Source organism: Pongo abelii, chromosome 6 (genome assembly GCF_028885655.2).
Source record: "Pongo abelii isolate AG06213 chromosome 6, NHGRI_mPonAbe1-v2.0_pri, whole genome shotgun sequence".
Classification (NCBI taxonomy): domain Eukaryota; kingdom Metazoa; phylum Chordata; class Mammalia; order Primates; family Hominidae; genus Pongo; species Pongo abelii.
In genome coordinates, this window is record NC_071991.2 from 136,571,792 (window position 1) to 136,595,824 (window position 24,033).

At 39.8% G+C, this 24,033-nt stretch overlaps 1 protein-coding gene, 1 long non-coding RNA gene and 1 pseudogene across 6 annotated transcripts in view; 1 reads left to right on the top strand and 2 right to left on the bottom strand.

The window, feature by feature from the left end:
* Positions 1 to 24,033, top strand: part of IFT56 (intraflagellar transport 56) — a 90,258-nt gene that overhangs the window by 45,017 nt on the left and 21,208 nt on the right. For 4 of the 5 annotated variants that reach the window (XR_008527600.2, XM_054560680.1, XM_063725797.1 and 1 more), the window contains exons 15-17: positions 440 to 509; positions 1,967 to 2,073; positions 7,997 to 8,130. Coding sequence is in view for 4 of the 5 variants with exons in the window: in XM_054560680.1 (XP_054416655.1) it covers positions 440 to 509; positions 1,967 to 2,073; positions 7,997 to 8,130 (311 nt within the window). In the remaining variant the exon portion in view is untranslated. Of the gene's footprint in view, positions 1 to 439; positions 510 to 1,966; positions 2,074 to 7,996; positions 8,131 to 9,926; positions 12,919 to 24,033 lie in introns of those variants that run through there. The other variant, XM_002818518.6, reaches the window with a different exon arrangement.
* LOC134761688 (uncharacterized) lies at positions 365 to 21,954 on the bottom strand. The gene is made up of 3 exons (XR_010140763.1): positions 21,745 to 21,954; positions 4,632 to 4,683; positions 365 to 568 (listed from the first exon to the last, which is right to left on the bottom strand). It is a non-coding gene; the product is annotated as an uncharacterized LOC134761688 (long non-coding RNA).
* On the bottom strand, positions 19,679 to 20,271 carry LOC100433771 (rRNA-processing protein FCF1 homolog; annotated as a pseudogene).

Consider the following 24,033-nt stretch of genomic DNA (forward strand, 5'->3'; position numbering starts at 1 on the left):
TTCAGAAGGCCGAAAAGTGGGAGGATCACTTGAGCTCAGGAGTTCGAGACCAGCCTAGGCAATATAGTGAGACACCATCTCTACAAAAATTTTTTTTAAATAGCTGAGTATAGTGGCATGTGCCATTTGTTGAGGCTTGCCTTACTGACCTGTGTGTAGCATGGTCATATATGCTTTAAAAAATATGTATCATACAGTTGTTAATTATTCTGTTTAAATCTTCTATATCCTTACCAACTTTTTGTCAACTTGTAATATCAATTTCTGGTGTAATATTTTAAAATCACCACAATTTTGTCCCTCACTTTTCTTAGCAGCCTGTATAGAATTTGGTTATCTATAATGCTATAGTGATCATCAATCTAAGGCGAGCCAATAATGGGTATTTTTATTGCAAAACCATCCTCATGTGTATTCCCTTTCTTTTCTCTTCTTGCAGGCGTTCCTCTTGATCCAAAGTGAGAAGATGAAAAACGATTACATTTACCTCAGCTGGTTAGCTCGGTGCTGTGAGTCTTCTTTTTTTAAATGTTACAAGAAGAATCCTCTTCCTTTTTGGTTGCATAATCTGTTCGGAAATGACATTGAATGTTTTCTAATTTTATTTTGCATTTTGTTCTGTAGAATGAGTGAACACTGAAATTAAGGGTTGTTAATGCTACTCAGTAAGAGTTGCCATGTAAATGTGTCATGCAAGTTTACCCTGTGATTAGTTCTACTATATAGCATTGACCTAGTACTTATAGCTTGAAAAATGTCAAGTTCTTCCTAAAGTCTCATTAAAGTTTCCAGAGTCTCAGTTTATGGTGTTGTTTGTGAAATGATGTTGTTACACTAATTTTAACTTTTCACTATGGGTCAAGTCTGAAAAGCGGCAAAATGTCAAAAATGTAATTTTTTGGTATATTATAGAAGTTTAGGCCTGGCGCGGTGGCTCACGCCTGTAATCCTAGCACTTTGGGAGGCCAAGGCGGGTGGATCACGAGGTCAGGAGATTGAGACCATCCTGGCTAGCACGGTGAAACCCCGTCTCTACTAAAAATACAAAAAAGTAGCCGGCACGGTGGTGGGCGCCTGTAGTCCCAGCTACTCGGGAGGCTGAGGCAGGAGAATGGCGTGAACCCAGGAGGCGGAGCTTGCAGTGAGCGGAGATCACGCCACTGCACTCCAGCCTGGGTGACAGAGCGAGACTCCGTCTCAAAAAAAAAAAAAAAAAGAACTTTACTTTCTGTCTCTTTCTGTCTCTAACTCACTATCGTTTCTTGTTCCTTTTTAAAACTCAAGATTTAAAATGTTGGCCAGGCACAGTTGCTTACACCTGTAATCCCAGCACTTTGGGAGCGTGAGGCAGGCAAATCACTTGAGGCCAGGAGTTTAAGACCAGCCTGGCCAACATGGCAAAACCTCAGCTCTACTAAAAATACTAAAATTAGCTGGGTGTGGTAGCACACACCTGTAATCCCAGCTGCTTGGGAGGCTGAGGCACGAGAATCACTTAACCTGGGAGGCAGAGGTTGCAGTGAGCCAAGATCACACCACTGCACTCCAGCCTGGGTGACAGAGCAAGACTCTGTCTCAAAAAAAAAAAATCAAATAAAATGTTCACTGAGTTTTTGTAGTCAGAGGAAAATTTAGCAATCGTATCTTCTAAGTGAGATTGAAATGATGAGTAGGATTGAATGAATGATAGGTATCCTCTTTTAAGCATATGAGCAAAGTAGGAACTACCAGAAGTCAATCCAATCTGAAAGATATAATTATGTGACTCCTAACTTAAATATTTTAAGTATGGTAGAATTCTGGCAGGGAGCCAGCTTAATGCCAACATTGCAAGCTTTCCATGAAAGCTTTCCATTACTTTATTTGGAATATAGAACCAAATCCATAGAATAATAAGGTGCAGAAATTACTTTTTGTACATGTAAAAATGACTCATTTGTTTACAAATCTTTGTTTCCTTTTGCAGATATTATGAATAAGAAACCAAGACTAGCCTGGGAACTTTATCTTAAGATGGAAACCTCCGGCGAGTCCTTCAGTCTCTTACAGCTCATTGCTAATGACTGCTACAAGGTGAGTCTGACTGAGACTAAAGGGAACATTAAAGATTCGTTATCACATTGCTGCATTGGCTAAATATTAGGGGAAAATGTCCTGCAGACTAAATGGCTAGTAGTGAGAGGATTCACATAGTGTTATAAGAGATGCCATTCTTTTTATGAATTAACTGAACTCAGAGATAGGCAGTATTTCAGAGATTTACATGTATATGAAATAATTATTTAGACAAGAAGTTTTAGATTTCTAAAGGATATGAATCTTTAGTCAGCGTTGATGTACAGATATTCATCTAGTAGTTGGAAATTTGGTTCTGAAGCTCAAGAAAGATGTCTTCTGACATCTAGAGACATAGATTGGGAGTCATCAACATTTAAGTACAGTCCTGTGTTGCTTAATAATGGGGATAAGTTCTGAGAAATGTGTCATTAGGTGATTTTGTCATTGTACAACCATCAGAGTGTACTTACACAAACCTAGATGATACAGCCTACTATACACTTGGGCCATATGATATAGCTTATTGCTCCCTGGGCTACAAACCTGTACAGCATGTTCCTGTAGTGAATACTGTAGGTAATTATAACACAGTGGCTAATATTTGTGTATTGAAACATATCTAAACATAGAAAAGGCACAGTAAAAATATAATATTATGATCTTATGGAACCACAGTCATATATGCTGCCCATCATTGATCAAAATACGGTTATGAAGTACATGACTGGATTAACTGAAGCCCTGAAAAACAGTGAGATTACCCAAGTAAAATGTAAAGTGAGAAGAGGTGCAAACCAAACTTTGAGGTGCAAATGGCAGACAGGAAAGACAAAGGAACCAGAAAAAGAGAATAAAAAATTAGTCAGATTTAGTAAAGAAATGGCTGTTTTGTGTGCATGCTGGGGTGTGTGTGTAGAGGGGTGGGGGGAGTTGGAAAGGCTGGGAGGAGGTAGTAGTTTGGGGACCTAGCCTATAGATTAAGATTTTTTTTAAATCAGCCTCAAATTCTGGAAGTTCCTATTTTTGGAATATCTCTTCCAAAAATGTCAAAAATCAGGTAAATGTCAGGTAAAGAGAATCTCGTATTAAATTAATCAACAAAAGCTCATTTCAAAGTGAATCATCACCAAAAAAAGAGGTGAATCACCATCAGTGGAAAATACTTTAAGACATAGGAAACTTAAAAATAATAGTTTAACATGACTTGGTGGGTGGCAATGCTCTTAAATAAGTTAGGGGAGACAGAGGGAAGGAAAACATTAGAAGACAGGAAATTATTTCAGTTTTAGATGTATTAAATCTGAAGTGTCTTTGAGGCTCCCAGCAGAGATAACAGAAGTAGGAAATTAACAGGCTGTGCTTGGAGCTTTGGTATTCATCAAGATTAGCAATGTAGATTTAGTAGTTAACAATGTAGATTTAGAAGTTAACCATAGTTAGTGGTGGTAGTAGCAGCAGCAGAGCAGCAGCAACAGCAGAGTATGAGAGAGAATAAGATTAGCCAGTAAATGGGGTGAGGAACCTTGCGGAACACCAGTGTTCAAGGGCTAGAAAGAGAAAGAAGAGTAAATGAAGGAGAGGATGAACAGAAGAGAAGGAAAACAATGAGGACAGGAAAAAAATGCTTTTCATTACTTTTTCTTGCTCCCATTTAATCAAAAACCAAGGCAGGAGAGTGTCAAATCTGCAACTGGATAGAAATGCATGAGGACTGAGAAGACAGTAAGAGGTATAGAGTCAGATTACAAAGCAGATGCAGCGAGTGTAACAGCGAGTGTAATTACAAAGCAGATGCAGCGAGTGTAATAGACCACAGTCTTAAAAAATTTGATATTAAAAATAAGAAGGAAAAATGTAGTGCTAACTTAAATGGAAAATCAGGGTTTGGAATTGGGGGGGATGGAGTGGAGAGTCCTTTTAGAATGGGGATAGGGGAGTGTACCTATAGGCAGAAGAAAATGAGCCATTGAACAGTGAGATGAAAGATTCAGGAGGATGGGGCATTTTTGATGGAGTTAGGTCCTGAGGAGATGAGAGGGGAATAGGGTTAACATCAAAGCAAGATAACTACTTGAAAAACAAGTTGGCATTACCTAATGTCTCAGTGGTCCCGTGACCACCCGCTAGTTTGGTGATTTACTAGAAGGACTCATACGACTCAATATAAAGTTATACTCATGGCTAAAATTTATTACACTACAGGAACAGCAGGAAAAAGATGGGTGTAGGTGAAGGCTAGGGAAGCCAAATACAGGTTTTCTTATCTTCCTTCTGTGGGGATCACACAGTCAAGTCTTTATCAAGCATATGTGTGAGGTCCTTGTCAAAGAAAAACAAAGAGAATAAGGGGGGAAATGGCAGAATTAAGCCCTAACATGTCAATAATTAAATGTAAGTGGCCTAAGTATGCCAATTAAAAGACATCTATTGAGAGAGTGGATTAAAAAACATAACCCAATTATGTGTTCTCAACAAGAAATTCACTTTAAATATATTGATATACATAGGTCAAAAATAAAAGGATTAAAAAAAAACCCACCATGAAATAGTTTGGCAGTTTCTTATATACTTACCATATGACCCAGCAATTGCATTCCTGTGTATTTATCCCAGATAAATGAAAACCTATATCCACAGAAATATATAAATGTTAATAACACAAATTTTAATATTTAAATGTTAATAGCAGCTTTATTTGTAATAGCCTAAAACTGGAGACAGTCAAAGTCTTTCAGCAGGTGAATGGTTAAACAGACTGGTTTGGTATGGAATACTACTCAGTAATAAAAAGGAACTATAATGAGAAGTCTGACTCCATTTCTGGATGTTTGACTGCTGACAGCTTTTAAGCCTCACCCCTGCCTCTTCCCCTTGTGCCCCACATCTGGACAAAATAATAAGAAAACCTACGTGCTCCCTTCTTTGGCACCATAGGGTGATTTAAACTACACAAGCCCCTGCCCATGCACAGGAACCTTCACCACGGCCCCACCTCCTAACCACAGTAAACACCAAGGCCAGTCTCCTTTCCTTGTTCTCTCAGGCCTTTTCAGATCTGCTTAATAGAGCCGTTCTACTCTCCCTAGACTTCAACTATGTAAGAAAACGTTTCATATCCTCTTGCTGTGTGTGTGGCATCATCAGTTTCACCATCCAAACCAAACTTTGGTTTGGAGTCCCTCTTGCATTTGCAGGGTGACCGGAACAGGAACAAGCTATTGGAACACACAGTAACTTGAATTAACGGAGTAACAAGGACATTATACTGAAGGAAAAAAGCCAGTTTCAAAGGGTCCCATACTGTTTGCTTTCATATATGTAACATTCTTGAAATGACAAAATTATTGAGATAGAGAACAAATTAGTGGTTGTTAGATGTTAGGGATAGTGAGCAGGGAGGGCTGTGCATGTGACTGTAAAAGGGTAACAAGGGAAATCTTTGTGGTGATATAATAGTTCTGCATCTTGGTCAGGCACGGTGGCTTATGCCTGTAATCCCAGTACTTTGGGAGGCCAAGGCAGGAGGATTGCTTGAGGCCAGGAGTTCAAGGCCAGCCTGGGCAATATAGTGAGACATTGTCTCTATAAAACATTTTTAAAAAGCAGCTGGGCAGGCCGGGTGCGGTGGCTCACGCCTGTAATCCCAGCACTTTGGGAGGCTGAGGCGGGCGGATCACGAGGTCAGGAGATCGAGACCATCCTGGTTAACACAGTGAAACCCCATCTCTACTAAAAATACAAAAAATTAGCCAGGCGTGGTGGCGGGCGCCTGTAGTCCCAGCTACTCAGGAGGCTGAGGCAGGAGAATGGCGTGAACCCGGGAGGTGGAGCTTGCAGTGAGCTGAGAACACGCCACTGCACTCCAGCCTGGGTGACAGGACGAGACTCCATCTCAAAAAAAAAAAAAAAAAAAGAAGAAAAGTAGCTGGGCATGGTGGCTACCTCAAGAGGCTGAGGCAGGAGAATCACTTGAGCCCAGAAGTTCAAGGTTGCAGTGGGCTGTGATTGCCTTATTGCACTCCAACCTGGATGACAAAGCAAGACCTTGTGTCCAGAAAAAAAGAGTAATTCGGTATCTTGATAGTTGTATGGCTGTGGTTACATGAATCTACACATATGATGAAATAACAGGACCATCATCAACATACACGGTACCCGTGTCAATTTCCTGATTTTTATATTGTGATATTTTACTATCCTTATTTAAGCTGTAACCTTTGGAGGAAACTAGGTGAAAGGTACACGTGACCTCTGTCCTATCTTTGTCCATGGATCTATAATTATTAATACTTCAAAATAAAAAATTTTTTTAAAAGAATCAACTAGAGCTATATACAGCAATATAGATGAGTCTTATAATGTTGAATCATAGGTACAAGACATAATAGAATATTTACAGTATTCGTTCATATAAAGTTCTGAGAAGCAGAACTCAATTATATTGTTTAAAGATGTGTATACTTAAGAGAGAACATAAAAGTCAGAAGAGTAGTTACCTCTGGGTATGGAAAGAGGGAGTTATGGTCTGGAAGTGACACACAGAGAGCTTTTGTGTTGCTCTCAGTGTCTTGACCTGGGTAGTGTTTACAGTATTTTCACATTATAATTAGTAAGATGTACATGGATGTTTCATTTCCCATCCTATATGTGTGTTATTTCACAATAAAGACTTTTTTAAAAAAGAGTACATAAATAGTAGGACAAACCTTGAAAATAATAAAAAAAATCTTCGTGTGAGATTAGGCAGAAAGGAGGAAAGGAAGAATGAAGGTGTAAATATAATTTGAACTGAAGAGAAGAAAGTTGTGTTTTCCCTATAAGTACAGAATAAGGCTAAGCTAAGAAGGCTGTCTTAAGGAAATTGTCAAAGATTTAGAAAAACATCTGTCAGGAATAAAGAAGTAACTAAACCATAAAGAGAGTTGCCCAGCAATTTGAAGCCTTAAGTGAAATTGGTAACAGTATGTATTTATGATTGCCAAGTAAGAAAACTCATCTGGCCAGGCGCGGTGGCTCAAGCCTGTAATCTCCGCACTTCAGGAAACCAAAGTGGGAGGATCACTTGAGGCCAGGAGTTTGAGACCCGCCTGGGCAACATAGTGAGAGCCTGTCTTGCAAAAAATTAAAAATTAGCTGGGCATGGTGGTGTGCACCTGTAGTCCTAGCTGCTTGGAACACTAAGGCAGGAGGATCTCTTGAGCCCAGGAATTTGAGGTCGCAGTGAGCCATGATGGCACCACTGCACTCCAGCACTGGGCAATAGTGCAAGATCCTATCTCTAAAAAAAAAAAAATGAATAAAAATTTTTTTTAAATAAAAGAAAACTAATCTAAGCAAAATTTAATGACATTCAACATGTTCTATGAGGCCAAGAAAATGTGTAGTACATTTGGGAAAAATGTCTGTCAAAATGCATTAAACATTTAAAAGATTTAGTGTTTAGAATAGTAGTCAGCATACATCTAAGCATTCTGAGAATTTAGGAACAAGACTAGGGAAAGACCATCCTAGAGTTGAACATGATCAAATTAGCATAAAATGAATGATAGTAGTCATCTGAAAAGAATATATTGAAGAGACTTGAAAAATACTCAGTTCAAATCACAATCCTCAGTTTATCCTCAAGATTAGAATACAATTAGAAGAAAAGGCAAAAGTGCTGATTGTAGCATAATTTGACTCTATGTAGAAAAAATGTTATACTGTTGAAAACTGAGTGAACATAAGGTAGTTTAAACTGAACCCATGTACCCAAAGTGTAATTTTCCTTCATATTGTTTTAATTGGGAATTGAAGTTTTTCTAACTTGCTAACCGAAAATGTTGTCAGCACCCATGCACTTATTTCATACAGTCCCGTTTCATGTTATCTTTATGTTCAGGTTCTTTCTGTGCAATCTTTTTACTGCAAGTATTACCACATACTTTCTCTTATTCAGATGGGCCAGTTTTACTATTCTGCCAAAGCTTTTGATGTCCTTGAGAGGCTGGATCCTAACCCTGAATATTGGGAAGGCAAACGGGGTGCCTGTGTGGGCATTTTCCAGATGATCGTAGCTGGGAGAGAACCCAAGTAAGTAAACAGGCAAGAAATACTACCTCTACTCATTTGCTTGTCTGTGAGGGAAAATAATTGTTCTCCTGGATGATATCTTCTGAAAACACATAATTATAATGATGTTTTAGAATGATGAAAAAAAGGTTGATATTAAATATTTCTATCTGACCATTTTCCTCCAGAAATCTTTCATTTTGTAGAATCAGATAATTCTAAATCATATATAATAGGATCAGATCATTCTAAGTCATATATACATTGAGTACACTAATAGCCTCCAAATATAAGAGCAGGATGTATATTTGGTTCCAAATGAATAGCCATTTTTATAGACAAAGTGTTTTTTTTTTTTACTCTTCTACTCTTTTGGGTTTTTTGTTTGTTTTTTGTTTTTTGCCTGTTGGCTTTTTCCTGTGTCCTTTAGTTTAGGTCTCAAAAAATTAGGAATGGAGTAGATGTGGTTGATAACTCTTGTTTTTTTTCACCTTCTCATATTCTAGGAAATACTGAGACATTAGTTTACATAAAATTAATAAAATTAAGTTGTTTACACTTGCTTTTTTTCTTTTTTTTTTTTCTTTCTTTCTTTCTTTTTTTTTTTTTTTTTTAGATAGAGTTTTGCTCTGTTGCCCAGGCTGGAGTGCAATGGCGTGATCTCAGCTCACTGCAACCTCTGCCTCCCGGGTTCAAGTGATTCTCCTGCCTCACCCTCCCGAGTAGCTGGGATTACAGGCACGTGCTACCATGCCTGGCTAATTTTTGTATTTTTAGTAGGGACAGGGTTTCACCATGTTGGCCAGGCTGGTCTCAAACTCCAGACCTCAGGTGATCCTTCCACCTCAGTCTCCCAAAGTTCTGGGATTACAGGCATGAGCAACCATGCCCAGCCTATAGTTTCATTTGAAACAAACATTAAAACACAACTCGATTCCATTTTCTAAAAATAACTTCATGGAATGTATTTGTTACTGATACATGAATAGGAAATGTGATAATTTTGTAAGAAAATAATCTATCAAAAATTACTTCCTACCTTATAGTACTTCTAGTTCTAAGTAAAAGTTTAAAAGCATTTGGTTAGGTGAAAGAGGTTGTTTGTGGGGAAAAAGAAGTAGAAAATATGAGAAGACTCTTAAGCAAATAGGTTCATAGGCAGTCGCCTATAGATTTGCTAGGGCAATAGGGAAATTTTAGCATTCATTACTTAAAATATGTTTTAATTTTAATTAAATTTAAATTACTTCAAATATAAATGCTAGGCTTAGTCCTTAATGTTCATCTCTTCCATATTTATTCATGTATTATTTTTCTTGAAAAAAATCCCTTATTCCTTTGGCTTTGTAAAATTTTATGAATTTGACAGTGATGCCTAATTGAAGGTGGTTACCACCTTAAACAAGGGAGAAATCCATGAGTTAGACAAACTAAGTGACTTGCTGGTGTTTGAGCTAGAACTTGAACCCCAACTTCTGGATATACTCTTTCTAGTCATGCAGAATAAGAATAGAAATGGGAATATTTAGGTCATCTGAGAAAGGACAAAAAGATTATCAGTATGTATATAGGTAGTATGGATAAACAAGGAACACTTGGATTGGTAAGGAAGATTTCACATAATTTCCATTTTACTCTGCCACCGTAAGAACATAAGGCTAGGCAGTTTGTAATTGCTTTATGAATACACAGTGGAAGAGTCTATTACCAAAAATGCCCTACGAGACACACAGTATGAAGGACAGTTCAGACTTTATTACATTTTTTAATTTTCATTCTTCATTGAAACACTTTGTCTTTTCAAATCTTTTCCTCAGAGAGACCCTTCGAGAAGTGCTCCATTTACTGAGAAGCACAGGTAACACCCAAGTAGAATACATGATCCGGATCATGAAGAAATGGGCCAAAGAAAACAGAGTGCCCATCTAAAATAGCTCCAGCATCTTAGAAACCAGCTTCTACTTTGACATAAAACTGGAAAACATAAAATTTTCACTCCAGTTTAATCTGTGATACAGGGCTCTGTTTTATTGATATTTTCCTTCCTTGCTCTTTAAGCCTCAAGGTCAGAGACTGACTTGCTGAGACTTAGTCTCCTGGCTGAACAGAGTGCCATAGTCTGTGACCCTGTATGATCCTAGTAGCAATAAGACTTTGGACTTATCTGGTGCCTTTCTTCCAAAAATGCTCAGAGTACTTTTATGCAATTTACTGACTTTAAGGAAAACAGTATAATTTTTTTTTTTAGCATTTTATGGCATTGTCTCCTGGCTACAATAACAAACGTCTTCGATGTTCAAGAATCAGCATCATTGTATCATTTAACTTTAAGGCATCTCTGTACATTATCCCATTTTATTGGGGAATTCCATAAAGGGTTTTATAACTTCACCTCTGAATCTTGGGAGAATAACTAGCTATGTGATTCTAAGAATGGCAGTAAGCTACTTTATCAAACTGTCCAGTCATTAATAGGATAGATTTATGGGATTACTCTTTCAGTAATTAAATTGTTGATGATAATAACATGTTACAGTGCAGTAAGATGAGTATTGCAATGTTTTAAAAGGTGAGTACTATGAAGAAAATTGTAGTACCTCTAAAGGTATTCAAGAAACAATGTTTATGAATCTCACTAGTCTATTATATTTTGGTACCATAATATTTTAGGTAACAAAGCAGGTTAGGTTTTTGTTCATGTATCTTGCTGAACAAACATCAGTTTTTGCTGTTGTTGTTGTTGTTTTGAGGCGGAGTCTTGCTCTGTTGCCCAGGCTGGAGTGCAGTGGTGCAATCTCGGCTCACTGCAAGCTCTGCCTCCTGGGTTCATGCCATTCTCCTGCCTCAGCCTCCCGAGTAGCTGGGACTACAGGCGCCCGCCACCACGCCTGGCTAATTTTTTTGTATTTTTGGTAGAGACAGGGTTTCACCGTGTTAGCCAGGATGGTCTCCATCTCCTGACCTCGTGATCCGCCCGCCTCAGCCTCCCAAAGTGCTGGGATTACAGGCATGAGCCACTGCGCCTGGCCCAAACATCAGTTTTGAAAGTAGGGCTACAGTGATTTATATGCATTGTGGGCACTTATTAATGTAACGATAATAAAACATGAATTGTGTAAAGTCCTTTGAGGGAAACTCCTAATGGCTAGGCTCTGTGTCATAAGTCATATTCCAGCCCCATGTTTCTGAGCTCTTATAACGTAAACCTACTATACAACTGAGCATTCTTAAGTTCACAACCTATTTCCAGAAAACAGACCCACATCTTTCTATGTTTTATACTACCTTTGTTTTTACACCATATAGTTTTTTTCTATTAGTTTAAGGTACCTAGTGTTACAGGTCTAGAAAGTGCAGAGCCATCCCTACCTAGAAGAGAATAGATGGGAAGAGAACTGAACAAAAGAATTCCTCAAGCACTGAAGTCAGGAAAATACCCGCAGGCACTGTATTAGTTGTTCCACTTATCCCAGCACTCCACTTGTGGATGAAGGACTTGTATAGAAAGGAGATGAGAAAATGGCAGGAGTGGAAGCAGCCAAGAAGAGATCAATGACTGAAGATTGCCTTCACCTTCAGGACTGTCGCAAGGGGTTATTTCACCTCTACTCATGAAGATGGCCAGTTTTTCTCTTTTATCTTAGACCCATATATAATCAGTTCAGAGCACAAATCAAAATAAACTGGCCTAAATAACTGAATTCTAGGAAGCAAAGCTACATCTTTTTTCATATGCCAAAGCTTCTGTTTCCTCATGTTGTTCCTACTTTTTAAATAATAAATGGCTCTCAGCATCTTAGGAACTAGATGGGTCCCATCTGGGTAGAACCTGCTATAATTTTTAGAATCATTCTTGTAATTCTTACCTCACTTAAAATATTAGGAAACACAGTAATAGAAAAGACAGGGAGAGGTGCCGGGCGCGGTGGCTCATGCCTGTAATCCCAGCACTTTGAGAGGCCGAGGCAAGCGGATCACGAGGTCAGGAGATTGAGACCATCCTGGCTAACACGGTGAAACCCTGTCTCTACTAAAAATACAAAAAAAAAAAAAATTAGCCAGGCGTGGTGGCAGGCGCCTGTAGTCCCAGCTACTCAGGAGGCTGAGGCAGGAGAATGCCTTGAACTCGGGAAGTGGAGCTTGCAGTGAGCCAGATTGCGCCACTGCACTCCAGCCTGAGTGACAGAGCGAAACTCTGTCTCAAACAGAAAAAAAAAAGAAAAGAAAAAAAAGACAGGGAGAACTCGTCAGCAGGTTTTGGCAGTGAAATTTGTCTTCCAGTGAATTGCTATTATTTTCAAATTGCCTATAGTCAAAAAGCTTTTCCATTGATGGAGATTTACTTTCAAATGAGCTTTTGTTAAATTCAACACTCTAAATTCTCTCTGACATTTTCCTGTCTTTTGGGAAAAAAAAGCAGATATTCCAAAAATGGCAGAAATCTAATTTTTGTAAACTTTTTCATCTATAGGATTGAGCCAAAAAACATACATACTATTTTAAAGAAAGGTACCATCTAATTCTGTTATTAAAGATAGCTACTTCTGAAATGTCTTAATAGAGTTTCAAGATTGCAAAGTAGTATTGCACAGCTGGTTTTCTTACATGTGATGATGGAGGAGAGAGGAAGACCCAGACTTAGGCATGTAGTGAAATATGTACAGTTTCTGGCATCAGTGTACTATTTATAGTCTATAGCATACATTACTTGCAAATGGGAAAAGTATTTTATAATTATTTTTGTACCTCAAAATAATTATTATATTCTACTGTACTATATTCAAATTAAAGTTTATTATTTGGTTCTTAGTATGATATTCTGTTGAGTGTGATGAGGGTGGGACCTAAGTATGTCATGTACCTTCTACCCTTTTTTTTCCTAGCCCTAGAATGAAAGGAGAGATATAAAGTTTTGGGCCCCATAAGTTACTCTTTAGAAGAGAGGAAAGTACATATTCCCCAAGAAGCCCTTTCCACTAAGAGGCTGGTGGTTCCTGCTGAATCATACTAGGCTTGGCTCTTTGCTGAATTACAACCCATTCATGCTGAATTACAGCCCATTCAGAAGTTATATGACCAGTGTGTAGTGTAGTACCTCACTACACTCAAAGCTCTCAAATACTTGTTGACTGAATAATTAAACATACATACAGTAATTGGTAGAGCAAGTGACTTGTGAAGTCTAACCTCATATATTCAGTTCCCATTTAATTATTATTTTATTGTGTGCTAAGCATATGCCAGGTACTTGGGATGCAAAGATAAATAATGCACAGGCCTGACTCTCAAGGAACTCTAACAGAAGTATACACAACTAAACACAATAACGTGATTGATATCATCAGTGGGAATAAAGTGTTGAGCAATAAAAGAAGGCAATGGAATGTTTGTATCCATGTAAATGAGATGCATCCTGCCTCATTTGGGAGAAGCAATCAGAATGGATCCCAAAGCTCAACAGCTAGCAAGATGCCCATGGCTCTGCCATGTGTGCCACACACATCACATGCATCCAAGTAGACGGAAGCCAAGGGACTGCTTTCCTCCTCTGGGGCTTAGTGCACGTTCAGAAAGGTGCTAGCAAACAGCATGATATCACAAGACTTATATCTACTTTCTAATGGCAAAAATGAAGTAGTGATTTACTAGTTCCTGTATTAAGAACATGTCTGTCTTAGATGAATAGTCGTCTTATCTCTCTTTTCTTCATCCTATAAAATACTTCTAGGCTGGGCACAGTGGCTTATGCCTGTAATCCCAACACTTTGGGAGGCTGAGCTGGGAGGATCACTTGATGCCAGGAATTTGAGACCAGCCTGAGCAACATACCAAAACCCTGTCTCTACAAAAAAAAAAAAAAATTTTTTTAATTAGCCAAGTGTAGTGGCACATTCCTGTCATCCCAGCTACTTGGGAGGCTGAGAAGGGAGGATCACTTGAGACCAGCAGTTCAAGGTTACAGTATGTACTTTATAATAATGTTCAAACAGTACTCCCAACTATTAAGATGGTCTCAGAGCAGCAGAGCTAGGGACTTAGTGACATGCCTGTAAACTACCTTAACACAGAGCTTCAGGAATATGAGAAGAATATAAGACAGCACACAACAAAATGAATGTCATCAGTCAATGTGTGTGTGTTGAGTGTGGAGTGTGTAGAGAAGTTTGCACATTTGTTGCCATCAAAACTTTTTCTTTAAATGAAATCTGAATACCAAAAACACCTAGGGGCTGATTGGGTGATTGTGGTGAAGGAGGAAGGAGATGGCCGGTCATGGTGGCTCACGCCTATAATCCCAGCACTTTGGGATGCTGAGGCAGGTGGATCATGAGGTCAGTAGTTCGAGACCAGCCTGGCCAACATGGTGAAACCCTGTCTTTATGAAAAAATACAAAAACTAGCCAGGCGTGGTGCCAGGCACCTGTAATCTCAGCTACTCAGGAAGCTGAGGCACAAGAATCACTTGAACCTGGGAGGCAGAGGTCGCAGTGAGCTGAGATTGCACCATTGCACTCTAGCCTGGGCAAAAGAGCGAAACTCTGTCTCAAAAAAAAAAAGAAAAAAACCCTTAGGCTAAGGACATAAATAGGCAATTCTCAAAAGAAGACACAGAAATGGCCAACAAACATGAAAAAATGCTCAATATCACTAATGATCAGGGAAATGCTAATCAAAACCACAGTGTGATGCCACCTCACTCCTGCAAGAATGGTCATAATTAAGAAATCGAAAAATAATAGATGTTAGTGTGGATGCAGTAAAAACAGAACACTTCTACACTGCTGGTGGGAATGTAAACTAGTACAACCACTATGGAACACCGTGGAGACTGCTTAAAGAACTAAAAGTACAACTACCATTTGATCCAGCAATCCCACTACTGGGTATCTACCCAGAGGAAAAGAAGTCATTGTACGAAAAAGATACTTGCACACGCATATTTATAGCAGCACAATTCATAATTGCAAAAATGTGGAACCAACCCAAATGCCCATCAATCAACAGGTGGATAAAGAAACTGTGATATACATATATATGTATATATCATCATATATATATCATATATGTATATGATACATATATGTGTATATGTGTATATCATATATGTATATGATACATATATGCGTATATGTATATATCATATATGTATATGATACATATATGCGTATATGTATATATCATATATGTATATGATACATATATGCGTATATGTATATATCATATATATCATCATATATATATATATATATGATGGAATACTACTCCACCATGAAAAGGAATTAATTAGTGGCATTTGGAGCAACCTGGATGGGATTGGAGATGATTATTCTAAGCGAAGTAATTCAGGAATGCAAAACCAAATATCATATGTTCTCACTCATAAGTTGGGGCTAAGCTATGAGGATGCAAAATGCATAAGAATGACACAATGGACTTTGGGGACTCAGGGGGAAAGGGTGGGAAGGGGGTGAGGGGTAAAAGACCACAAATTGAGTATAACTGTTCAGGAGATCGGTGCACCAAAATCTCACAAATCACCACTAAAGAACTTACTCATGTAACTAAATGCCACCTGTTCCTCAAAAACCTATGGAAATAAAAAGAAAAGGTGGCATGGGAGTAGTGTATCTTAAGATGAAATTTGAAGTATAAAATGTAACTACTTGTCAGAACTGTTCCCAGGAAAACCTAGAAACAACCCAAATATCCATTCACAGGAGAATGGATAAATAAACTGTAGTAAAGTCACAAAGGAATATTATACAGAATAAATGAATTACAGCCTCTTGCAACAATATATTGCTTAGAGCAATAACCTTTTATAAGTTAAAGACAACTCACATATACACTCAGAAGGAAAGCAGGGGAATGATGAACGCAAGTCAGCATGGTGGTTACCAAGTTGGGGAGGAGGGGCTGAGATGGAGAGGAGGCCACATAGATAATCATCAGGATTCATCATATCATATTAGGTTTTTTTTCCGGATTCTAGTTTTCATGTAGATGATGAGTCACAGGGGTTTATTCCTTAATAGACTATAAATAAACATACTATTAAAAATAAACTATAAACAGTTAAATAAAAGAGGGCCAATGGTGAGAGAGTGTCATCTTGAGCCAAAGAGTATGACCAACCCAATCCTGTGCAACAGAGATAAAACAAAACGAAGTTTACAAATATATAACTAGAAGGAAATGCTCCTAAATATAAGAACAATGATTATCTTCAAATGATGGAACTGTGTATCGTATATTCTTCTTTCTCTATTCTGTATTTTCTGATTTTTCTAGAATGAGCACGTTATTTGTATCATCAAAAAAATTTTTTTGTTTTGTTTTGTTTTTGAGACAGGATCTCGTTCTGTTGCCCAGGCTGGAGTGCAGTGCCACAATCTTAGGTCACTGAAACTTCTGCCTCCTGGGCCCAAACGATCCTCCCACCTCCACCTCCGGAGTAGCTGGGACTATGGGCATGTGCCATCACACCTGGCTAATTTTTGTTGTTGTTGTTTGTTTGTTTGTTTTTTTGAGACAGAGTCTCGCTCTGTCGCCCAGGCTGGAGTGCAGTGACGCAATTTCTGCTCACTGAAAGCTCCGCCTCCTGGGTTCACGCCATTCTCCTGCCTCAGCCTCCCGAGTAGCTGGGACTACAGGCGCCCGCCACCACACCCGGCTAATTTTTTGCATTTTTAGTAGAGACAGGGTTTCACCGTGTTAGCCAGGATGGTCTCAATCTCCTGAGCTCGCGATCCGCCCGCCTCGGCCTCCCAAAGTGCTGGGATTACAGGCATGAGCCACTGGGCCTGGCCCACACCTGGCTAATTTTTGTAACTTTTTTTGGTAGAGCCATGTTGCTCAGTCTGCAAAAAAACAAACAAACAAAAAATAAGTGTAAAATAAATCTTTACATCTAGCAAAATAATTTCTTCATATCATCTAATGCCTAGTCTTTACTCACATTTTTCCAATTGTCTCCAAAATGGTTTACTAGAATTAGGATCCAGACTAAGTACCACACTATATGTAGCTATTCTATCCCTTACACTTTTTTTTTTTTTTTAAGTTAGAGATGAGGTCTCACTATGTTGGCCAGGGTGGTCTTAAACTCCTGGCCACAAGAGATCGTCTCCGCCTCAGCCTCCCACTGTGCTGCATTACAGGTGTGAGCCACTGTACCCGGTCTACACTTTTTTTTTCCCCAAAACAGAGTCTTGCACTGTTGCCCAGGCCGGAGGTGCAATGGCGTGATCTTGGCTCACTGCAACCTCCACCTCCCGGGTTCAAGCAATTCTCCTGCCTCAGCCTCCCGAGTAGCTGGGATTACAGGCGCCCACCACCACGCCCAACTAATTTTTTGTATTTTTAGTGGGGACGGGGTTTCACCATGTTGGCCAGGCTGGTCTCAAACTCCTGACCTCTTGATTCGCCTGCCTCAGCCTCCTAAAGTGTTGGGATTACAGGCGTGAGCCACCAGGCCCAGCCTACTTATTTTTTTAATGGCTATCCTTTCCCCACTGTTCTCCCAAACCATTGATTTGTTGGAGAAACTGAGTCATTTGTGTTGTGGAATGCCCCATGTTACAAATTTGGTTGGCTGATTCCATGTAGGATTGTTGAACATGTTCCTGTGTAACTCAGATTGCCTTTACACTGGTAATTGGATGTAAAGGGTGATGCTAAGGATCAGTCGGCTCCCTCTGATCCCTCCGTTGCAAAGCTCGCCTTCAACCTTTCATTTAACTGTTGGAGCAGCCGTGATGATCATGCTGAGAGGCCTTCTTTTATTTAGGGTTGCAAAATAGTGAGTTCCTAATTCTGTCATTCGTTATCTGCTTTTTGACTGAAATTCTGTAAAGAAGAACTTTCTCATTTAACTATTTGATTACTCTCAAAATCAGTTTATACAGGGAAGGTGAGAGGAAGGAAAATTCTTTTATCAGTTTTCAAAAAAATAAATAAACAAGTGCCCTAGCAACCTTCTATAGTAACCAACGAGGTTTTCTTTCCTTTCCTTTTTTTTTCTTTTCAAGTATCATGAAACCATGGAGATTTTTTAATTTTTTATTTATTTATTTTTAATTTTTAAACTTATTTTAAATTTTTTATCTATTTATTTATTTTGAGACTGGGTTATGAAACTGGCTGATTTTTGTATTTTTGGTACAGACAGGGTTTCGCCATGTTGCCCAGGCTGGTCTGGAACTCCTAGGCTCAAACAATCTGCCTGCTTGCTGGGATTAGGAGCCTTGAAACCATGGAGAGTTACATATTTGATGTATCAATTAACTGCAAACATTATTTATTTTGATGTTTGAGCTTTCCAGCAAGAGCTCCTTTAAACTGGCTCCTGTGAACTGTAAAAAAATGTTTTAAATTGTGCTAAAATACACATAACATAAAAGTTACCATCTTAACCATTATTTGCAACCCTTATTGTAAATTGACAATTTATAATTGTATAAGTTTATGGGTCACAAAGTGATGTCATAATTTTTGGGTACAATGTGGAATAACAAAGTCAAGCTAGTTAACTAATCATCACTTCAAATACTTAACATTTTTGTGATGAGAACATTTGAAATTTACTCTTAGCAATTGTGAAATGTATAATACTCTATTATTAGGCCGGGTGCCGTGGCTCACGCCTGTAATCCCAGCACTTTGGGAGGCCGAGGCGGGCAGATCACCTGAGGTCGAGAGTGCGAGACCAGCCTGACCAACATGGAGAAACCCCGTCTCTACTGGAAAAATACAAAATTAGCCAGGCATGGTGGTGCATGCCTGTAATCCCAGCTACTCAGGAGGCTGAGGCAGGAGAATCGCTTGAACCCGGGAGGCGGAGGTTGCGGTGAGCCAAGATCACGCCATTGCACTCCAGCCTGGGCAACAAGACTGAAACTCCTTCTCAAAAAAAAAAAAAAAAAAAAAACTCTATTATTAACTATATTCACCATACTGTGCAACAGAACTCAAAGTATAAAACGTCTTCTTCCTGAGATTTTGTACCTTGACCATCATTTAATTTTTTTTTTTTTTTTTTTTTTTTTTTGGAGACAGAGTTTCGCACTTGTTGCCCAGGCTGGAGTGCAATGGTACGATCTCGGCTCACTGCAACCTCTGCCCCCTGGGTTCAAGCGATTCTCCTGCCTCAGCCTCCAGACTACCTGAGATTACAGGCACCCGCCACCACCCCCAGCTAATTTTTTGTATTTTTAGTAGAGAGGGGGTTTCACCATGTTGGCCAGGTTGGTCTCAAACTCCCGACCTCAGGTGTTCCACCTGCCTTGGCCTCCCAAAGTGCTGGGATTACAGGTGTGAACCACTGCACCCAGCCTTAAAATTCTTAAATGAGACAAAATATCAATTTCAAAACAGCATTAAAAAAAGTGAGCATAATTATTCATACTCAGCTCATAATAGAGCAAATGGGTGAATAGAATAATAATTCATGCTATTACATGTTTAATGAACTGGCAGCAAGAGAAAATTGGTCAAAGAAAGGCAGAGGAAACTGGCAACAAGAGGAAAATTGGTCAAAGAAAGGCAGGGAAACTTTGTCTTGTAAGAATTAGAACCCAGGGACTCCACAGAATGAACCTGGCATTCATTCGATGTTATATCTATGGTTAGAAATGTACATGATAGGAACTCCCAGAATCTTACAGATTCTTCTTTTAAGGTCCTGGTCAACCGTGGCCACAATGTAACATTTGTGCTGAGTTTCTCTCTGTACTAAGCAGTCATCTGCATAGGTTCCTTTGTGTGTGCATGGTAATCATTCAAACCTTGGATCCTTGGAGATCCTTAGAGCCACTCAATAATTCTGCCCCAATTTCTCAATTTCAGCCATTACACAATCAGTTATATAAGGGATACACGTGGCCTACAGACAGTCCATCATTGACTGCACTAAGTCTGGTTTGGCTTTAATGGAAAAGTTGATAAAGTTGGAATCAACAAGGATGTGGTAAGGTGGCCCAGCTGTGTATTATATTGGAAAAATAAGCAGGAAGGGTGTTGAGGAACTTCTCTTTCCTTTAGTATGTTAGAATCTTTCTTTTCTTCCTTTTTAGATTTTAATCTATCCCTTTCTTTAAGCCTCTGATCTCTGAGACTAAGCATTGGCTTCATGGTCGCATAATTCCTTGATTTCTTTTGCCTCTGCACACTCACATCACACTCTTGTTTCTTCCGGAATCCCATCTTAGCCTTTTTTTTTTTTTTTTTTTTTTTTTTGAGACAGAATCTCACTCTGTCACCCAGGCTGGAGTGCAGTGGCATGATCTCATCTCGCTGCAACCTGTGTCTCCCTGGTTCAAGTGATTCTTCTGCCTCAGCCTCCTGAGTAGCTGGGGCTATAGGCGTGTGACACCACGCCCGGCTAATTTTTGTATTTTTAGTAGAGACAGGGTTTCACCGTATTGGCCAGGCTGGTCTTGAACTCCTGACCTCAGGTGATCCGCCCCCATCAGACTCCCAAAGTGCTGGGATTATAGGTGTGAGCCCGGCCCATCTTAGCCATTTTAAGTATACAGTTCAGTGGTGTAAAGTACATCCACATTGGGTTTTTATATATAATATTTTTATCTGCCCTTCATTTGTGTTTAGTGCATGCTATAAAACTGCATAAGGCTGTCAAGTAACCTGAGGAGTTATAGGCTAGGTGCGGTGGCTCACAACTGCAATTCCCAGCACTTTGGGAAGCCCAGGTAGGAGGACTGCTTGAGCCCAGGAATTTGAGGCTACAGTGAGCTATGATGGCACCACTGCACTCTAGCCTGGCTAACAGAGCAAAACCTCATCTTAAAAAAATAAAGAAGTTAGGCTGGGAGCGGCAGCTCACGCCTGTAATCCCAGCACTTTGGAAAGCCGAGGCAGGTGGATCATCTGAGGTCAGGAGTTCGAGACCTGGTCAACGTGGTGAAACCCCGTCTCTACTAAAAATACAATAATTAGCTGGGGATGGTGGTGGGTGCCTGTAATCTCAGCTACTTGGGAGGCTGAGGCAGGAGAATGGCTTGAAACCAGGAGGCAAAGGTTGCAGTGAGCCGAGATCGCACCGCTGCACTCCAGCCTGGGCAACAAGAGTGAAACTCCATCTCAAAAAAAAAAAAAAAGTTATAATAATAAATAGCTCAGGCCAGGCGCAGTGGCTCACACCTGTAATCCCAGCACTTTGGGAGTCCGAGGTGGGCGGATCACGAGGTCAGGAGATGGAGACCATCCTGGCTAACACGGTGAAACCCCGTCTCTACTAAAAATACAAAAAATTAGCCGGGCGCGGTGGTGGGCGCCTGTAGTCCCAGCTACTCGGGAGGCTGAGGCAGGAGAATGGCGTGAACCCAGGAGGCGGAGCTTGCAGTGAGCCGAGATGGCGCCACTGCACTCCAGCCTGTGGGACACAGCAAGACTCTGTCTTAAAAGAAAAAAAAAAAAAAAGAAATAGCTCTTAATGAAGACTTTTTATAGTTATTAATCTTTCTTTCCCCATATTCTTTTTGTCCCTAGCTTTATGAGGTATAATTGACAAATACGACTGTATAAAACTAAGGTGTACAAAGTGATTATGTGATAGATGTCTATATTGTGAAATAATTACCACAATCAAGTTAGTTAACACATCTATTGCCTTACCTAGTTACCGTGTGTGTGTGTCTCTGTGATGAGAATACTTGAGATCTAGTCTCTTAGCAAATTTCAAGTATACATTGTTATCAAATAATGTCACTATGCTACATTAGAACTCCAGAACTTACTCATCTTATGACAAAGTTTTTATCCTTTGACCAACATCTCCCCATATCTCCTACCTCTTAGCCCCTGCAGCCACCATTTTACTCTTTCTGTGAGTTCATCTTTTTAAAATTTGACATATGAGTAAGATTATATAGTATTTGTCTTTCTCTGTCTGATATATTTCACTTAGCATCATGCCCTCAACGTTTATACTTGGGTATTATGAATAATGTTGTTGCAAATAGCAGGATTTTCTTTTTGTGACTGAATAATAGTCTATCATGTCTCTATATGCACATGTGTGCGTGTGTATATGTGTATGTGTATATATATAACAATGTATCCATTCATCTACCAATGGACACTTAGGTTGTTTCCATGTCTTGGCTATTGTGAATAATGCTGCCAATGAACATGGGAGTGCAGATGCCTCTTTGACATACTGATTTCATTTCTTTCCGATATATACCCAGAAATGGGCTTGCTGGATTATATGGCAGTTCTATTATTAATTTGTGGAGGAATCTCCATAATGTTTTCCATAATGGATTCTACCAACAGCGTACAAAGGTTCCCTTTTGCCCATATCCTTGCCAACACGTATTATCTCTTGTCTTTTTGATAATAGCCATCTTAGCAGGCATGAAGTTATATCTCCTTGTTGTTTTAATAAAATCACATTGTTGTGCAACCAATTTCCAGAACTCTTTTCCTCTTGCCAAACAATATCTACACCCACTCCCGTCCTGTGAACTTTGTTTTTAGAGAATGGAGTCTTGCTGTGTTGCCCAGGCTGGGTTCTAACTCCTGGACGCAAAGTTTCCTCCCACGCCAGCCTCCTAAGTAGCTGGGACTCCAAGTGCACACCACCATGCCTGCTGGGATCACAGGTGCACACCGCCATGCCTGCTGGGACCACAGGTGCACACCACCATGCCTGCTGGGACCACAGGTGCACACCACCATGCCTGCTGGGACCACAGGTGCACACCACCATGCCTGGCTCCACATTGTTGTTGTTGTTGTTTGTTTGTTTATATTTTGAGATGGAGTCTCGCTCTGTCACCCAGGCTGGCGTGCAGTGGCATGATCTCGGCTCACTGCAACCTCTACCTCCCGGGTTCAAGTGATTTTTCTGCCTCAGCCTCTCTAGTGGCTGGGACTATAGGCTTATGCCACCACACCTGGCTAACTTTTGTATGTTTAGTAGAGACAGGGTTTCACCATGTTGGCCAGGCTGGTCTCGAACTCCTGACCTCAGGTGATCTGCCCACCTCGGCCTCCCAAAGTGCTGGGATTACAGGCATGAGCCACTGTGTCCAGCCTACATTGTACTTTTGAATGTAACCTAAGAACAAAGGAATCTTTACTAATCCTTTACCATCCAGGCACAGTGGCTCATGCCTCTAACCCAGGGCTTTGAAAGACTGAGGTGGAAGGATCACTTGAGCCCAGAAATTCAAGACCATCCTGGGCAGCATATCTAAAAACGCCATGTCTAAAAAAAAAAAAAAAATCATTACCCTTACACGGTGGCAGATGTGTGTAGTCCTAGCTACTCAGGAGGCTGGGATGGGAGGATCACTTGAGCCCAGGAGTTCGAGGCTACTGCAAGCTATGATCATGCCACTGCACTCCAGCCTGGGTGATGGAGCAGGACTCTGTCTCAAGAAAAATAATAATAATTCTTTACCCCTTATCATTGTATTTCAGTGAGAAAAAGATAAGGATATGTTTAGATAGAATCATTCAAATGCCTGCTAAAGCAGCCACTGTGCCTGGCTTCCTGTGACTTTTGACATGACTCCATCAGTCTTTGATAATTTCCTTGCTCTCTGACCCAAATTGCCACTGATTTATCTTGTTCCTTTTCTACCCTAGACTTGGAATCATTCACTCTTCTGAGGAAAGCTAAGGGTTCATATTGATTTTTAAAGTAATACCTTTCTTTCTTTCTTTCTTTTGTTATTTCTTTCTTTTTTTTTTTTTTTGAGACAAGATCTGGCTCTGTCACTCAGGCTGGAGTGCAGTGGCATGATCATAGCTCACTGCAACCTCTGCCTCCTGGGCTCAAACCATCCCCCCACCTCAGCCTCCTGAGTAGCTGGGACTGCAGGTGTGTGCTACTGTGCCTGGCGAATTTTTGTATTTTTGGTAGAGATGGCGTTTCACCATGTTGCCCAGGCT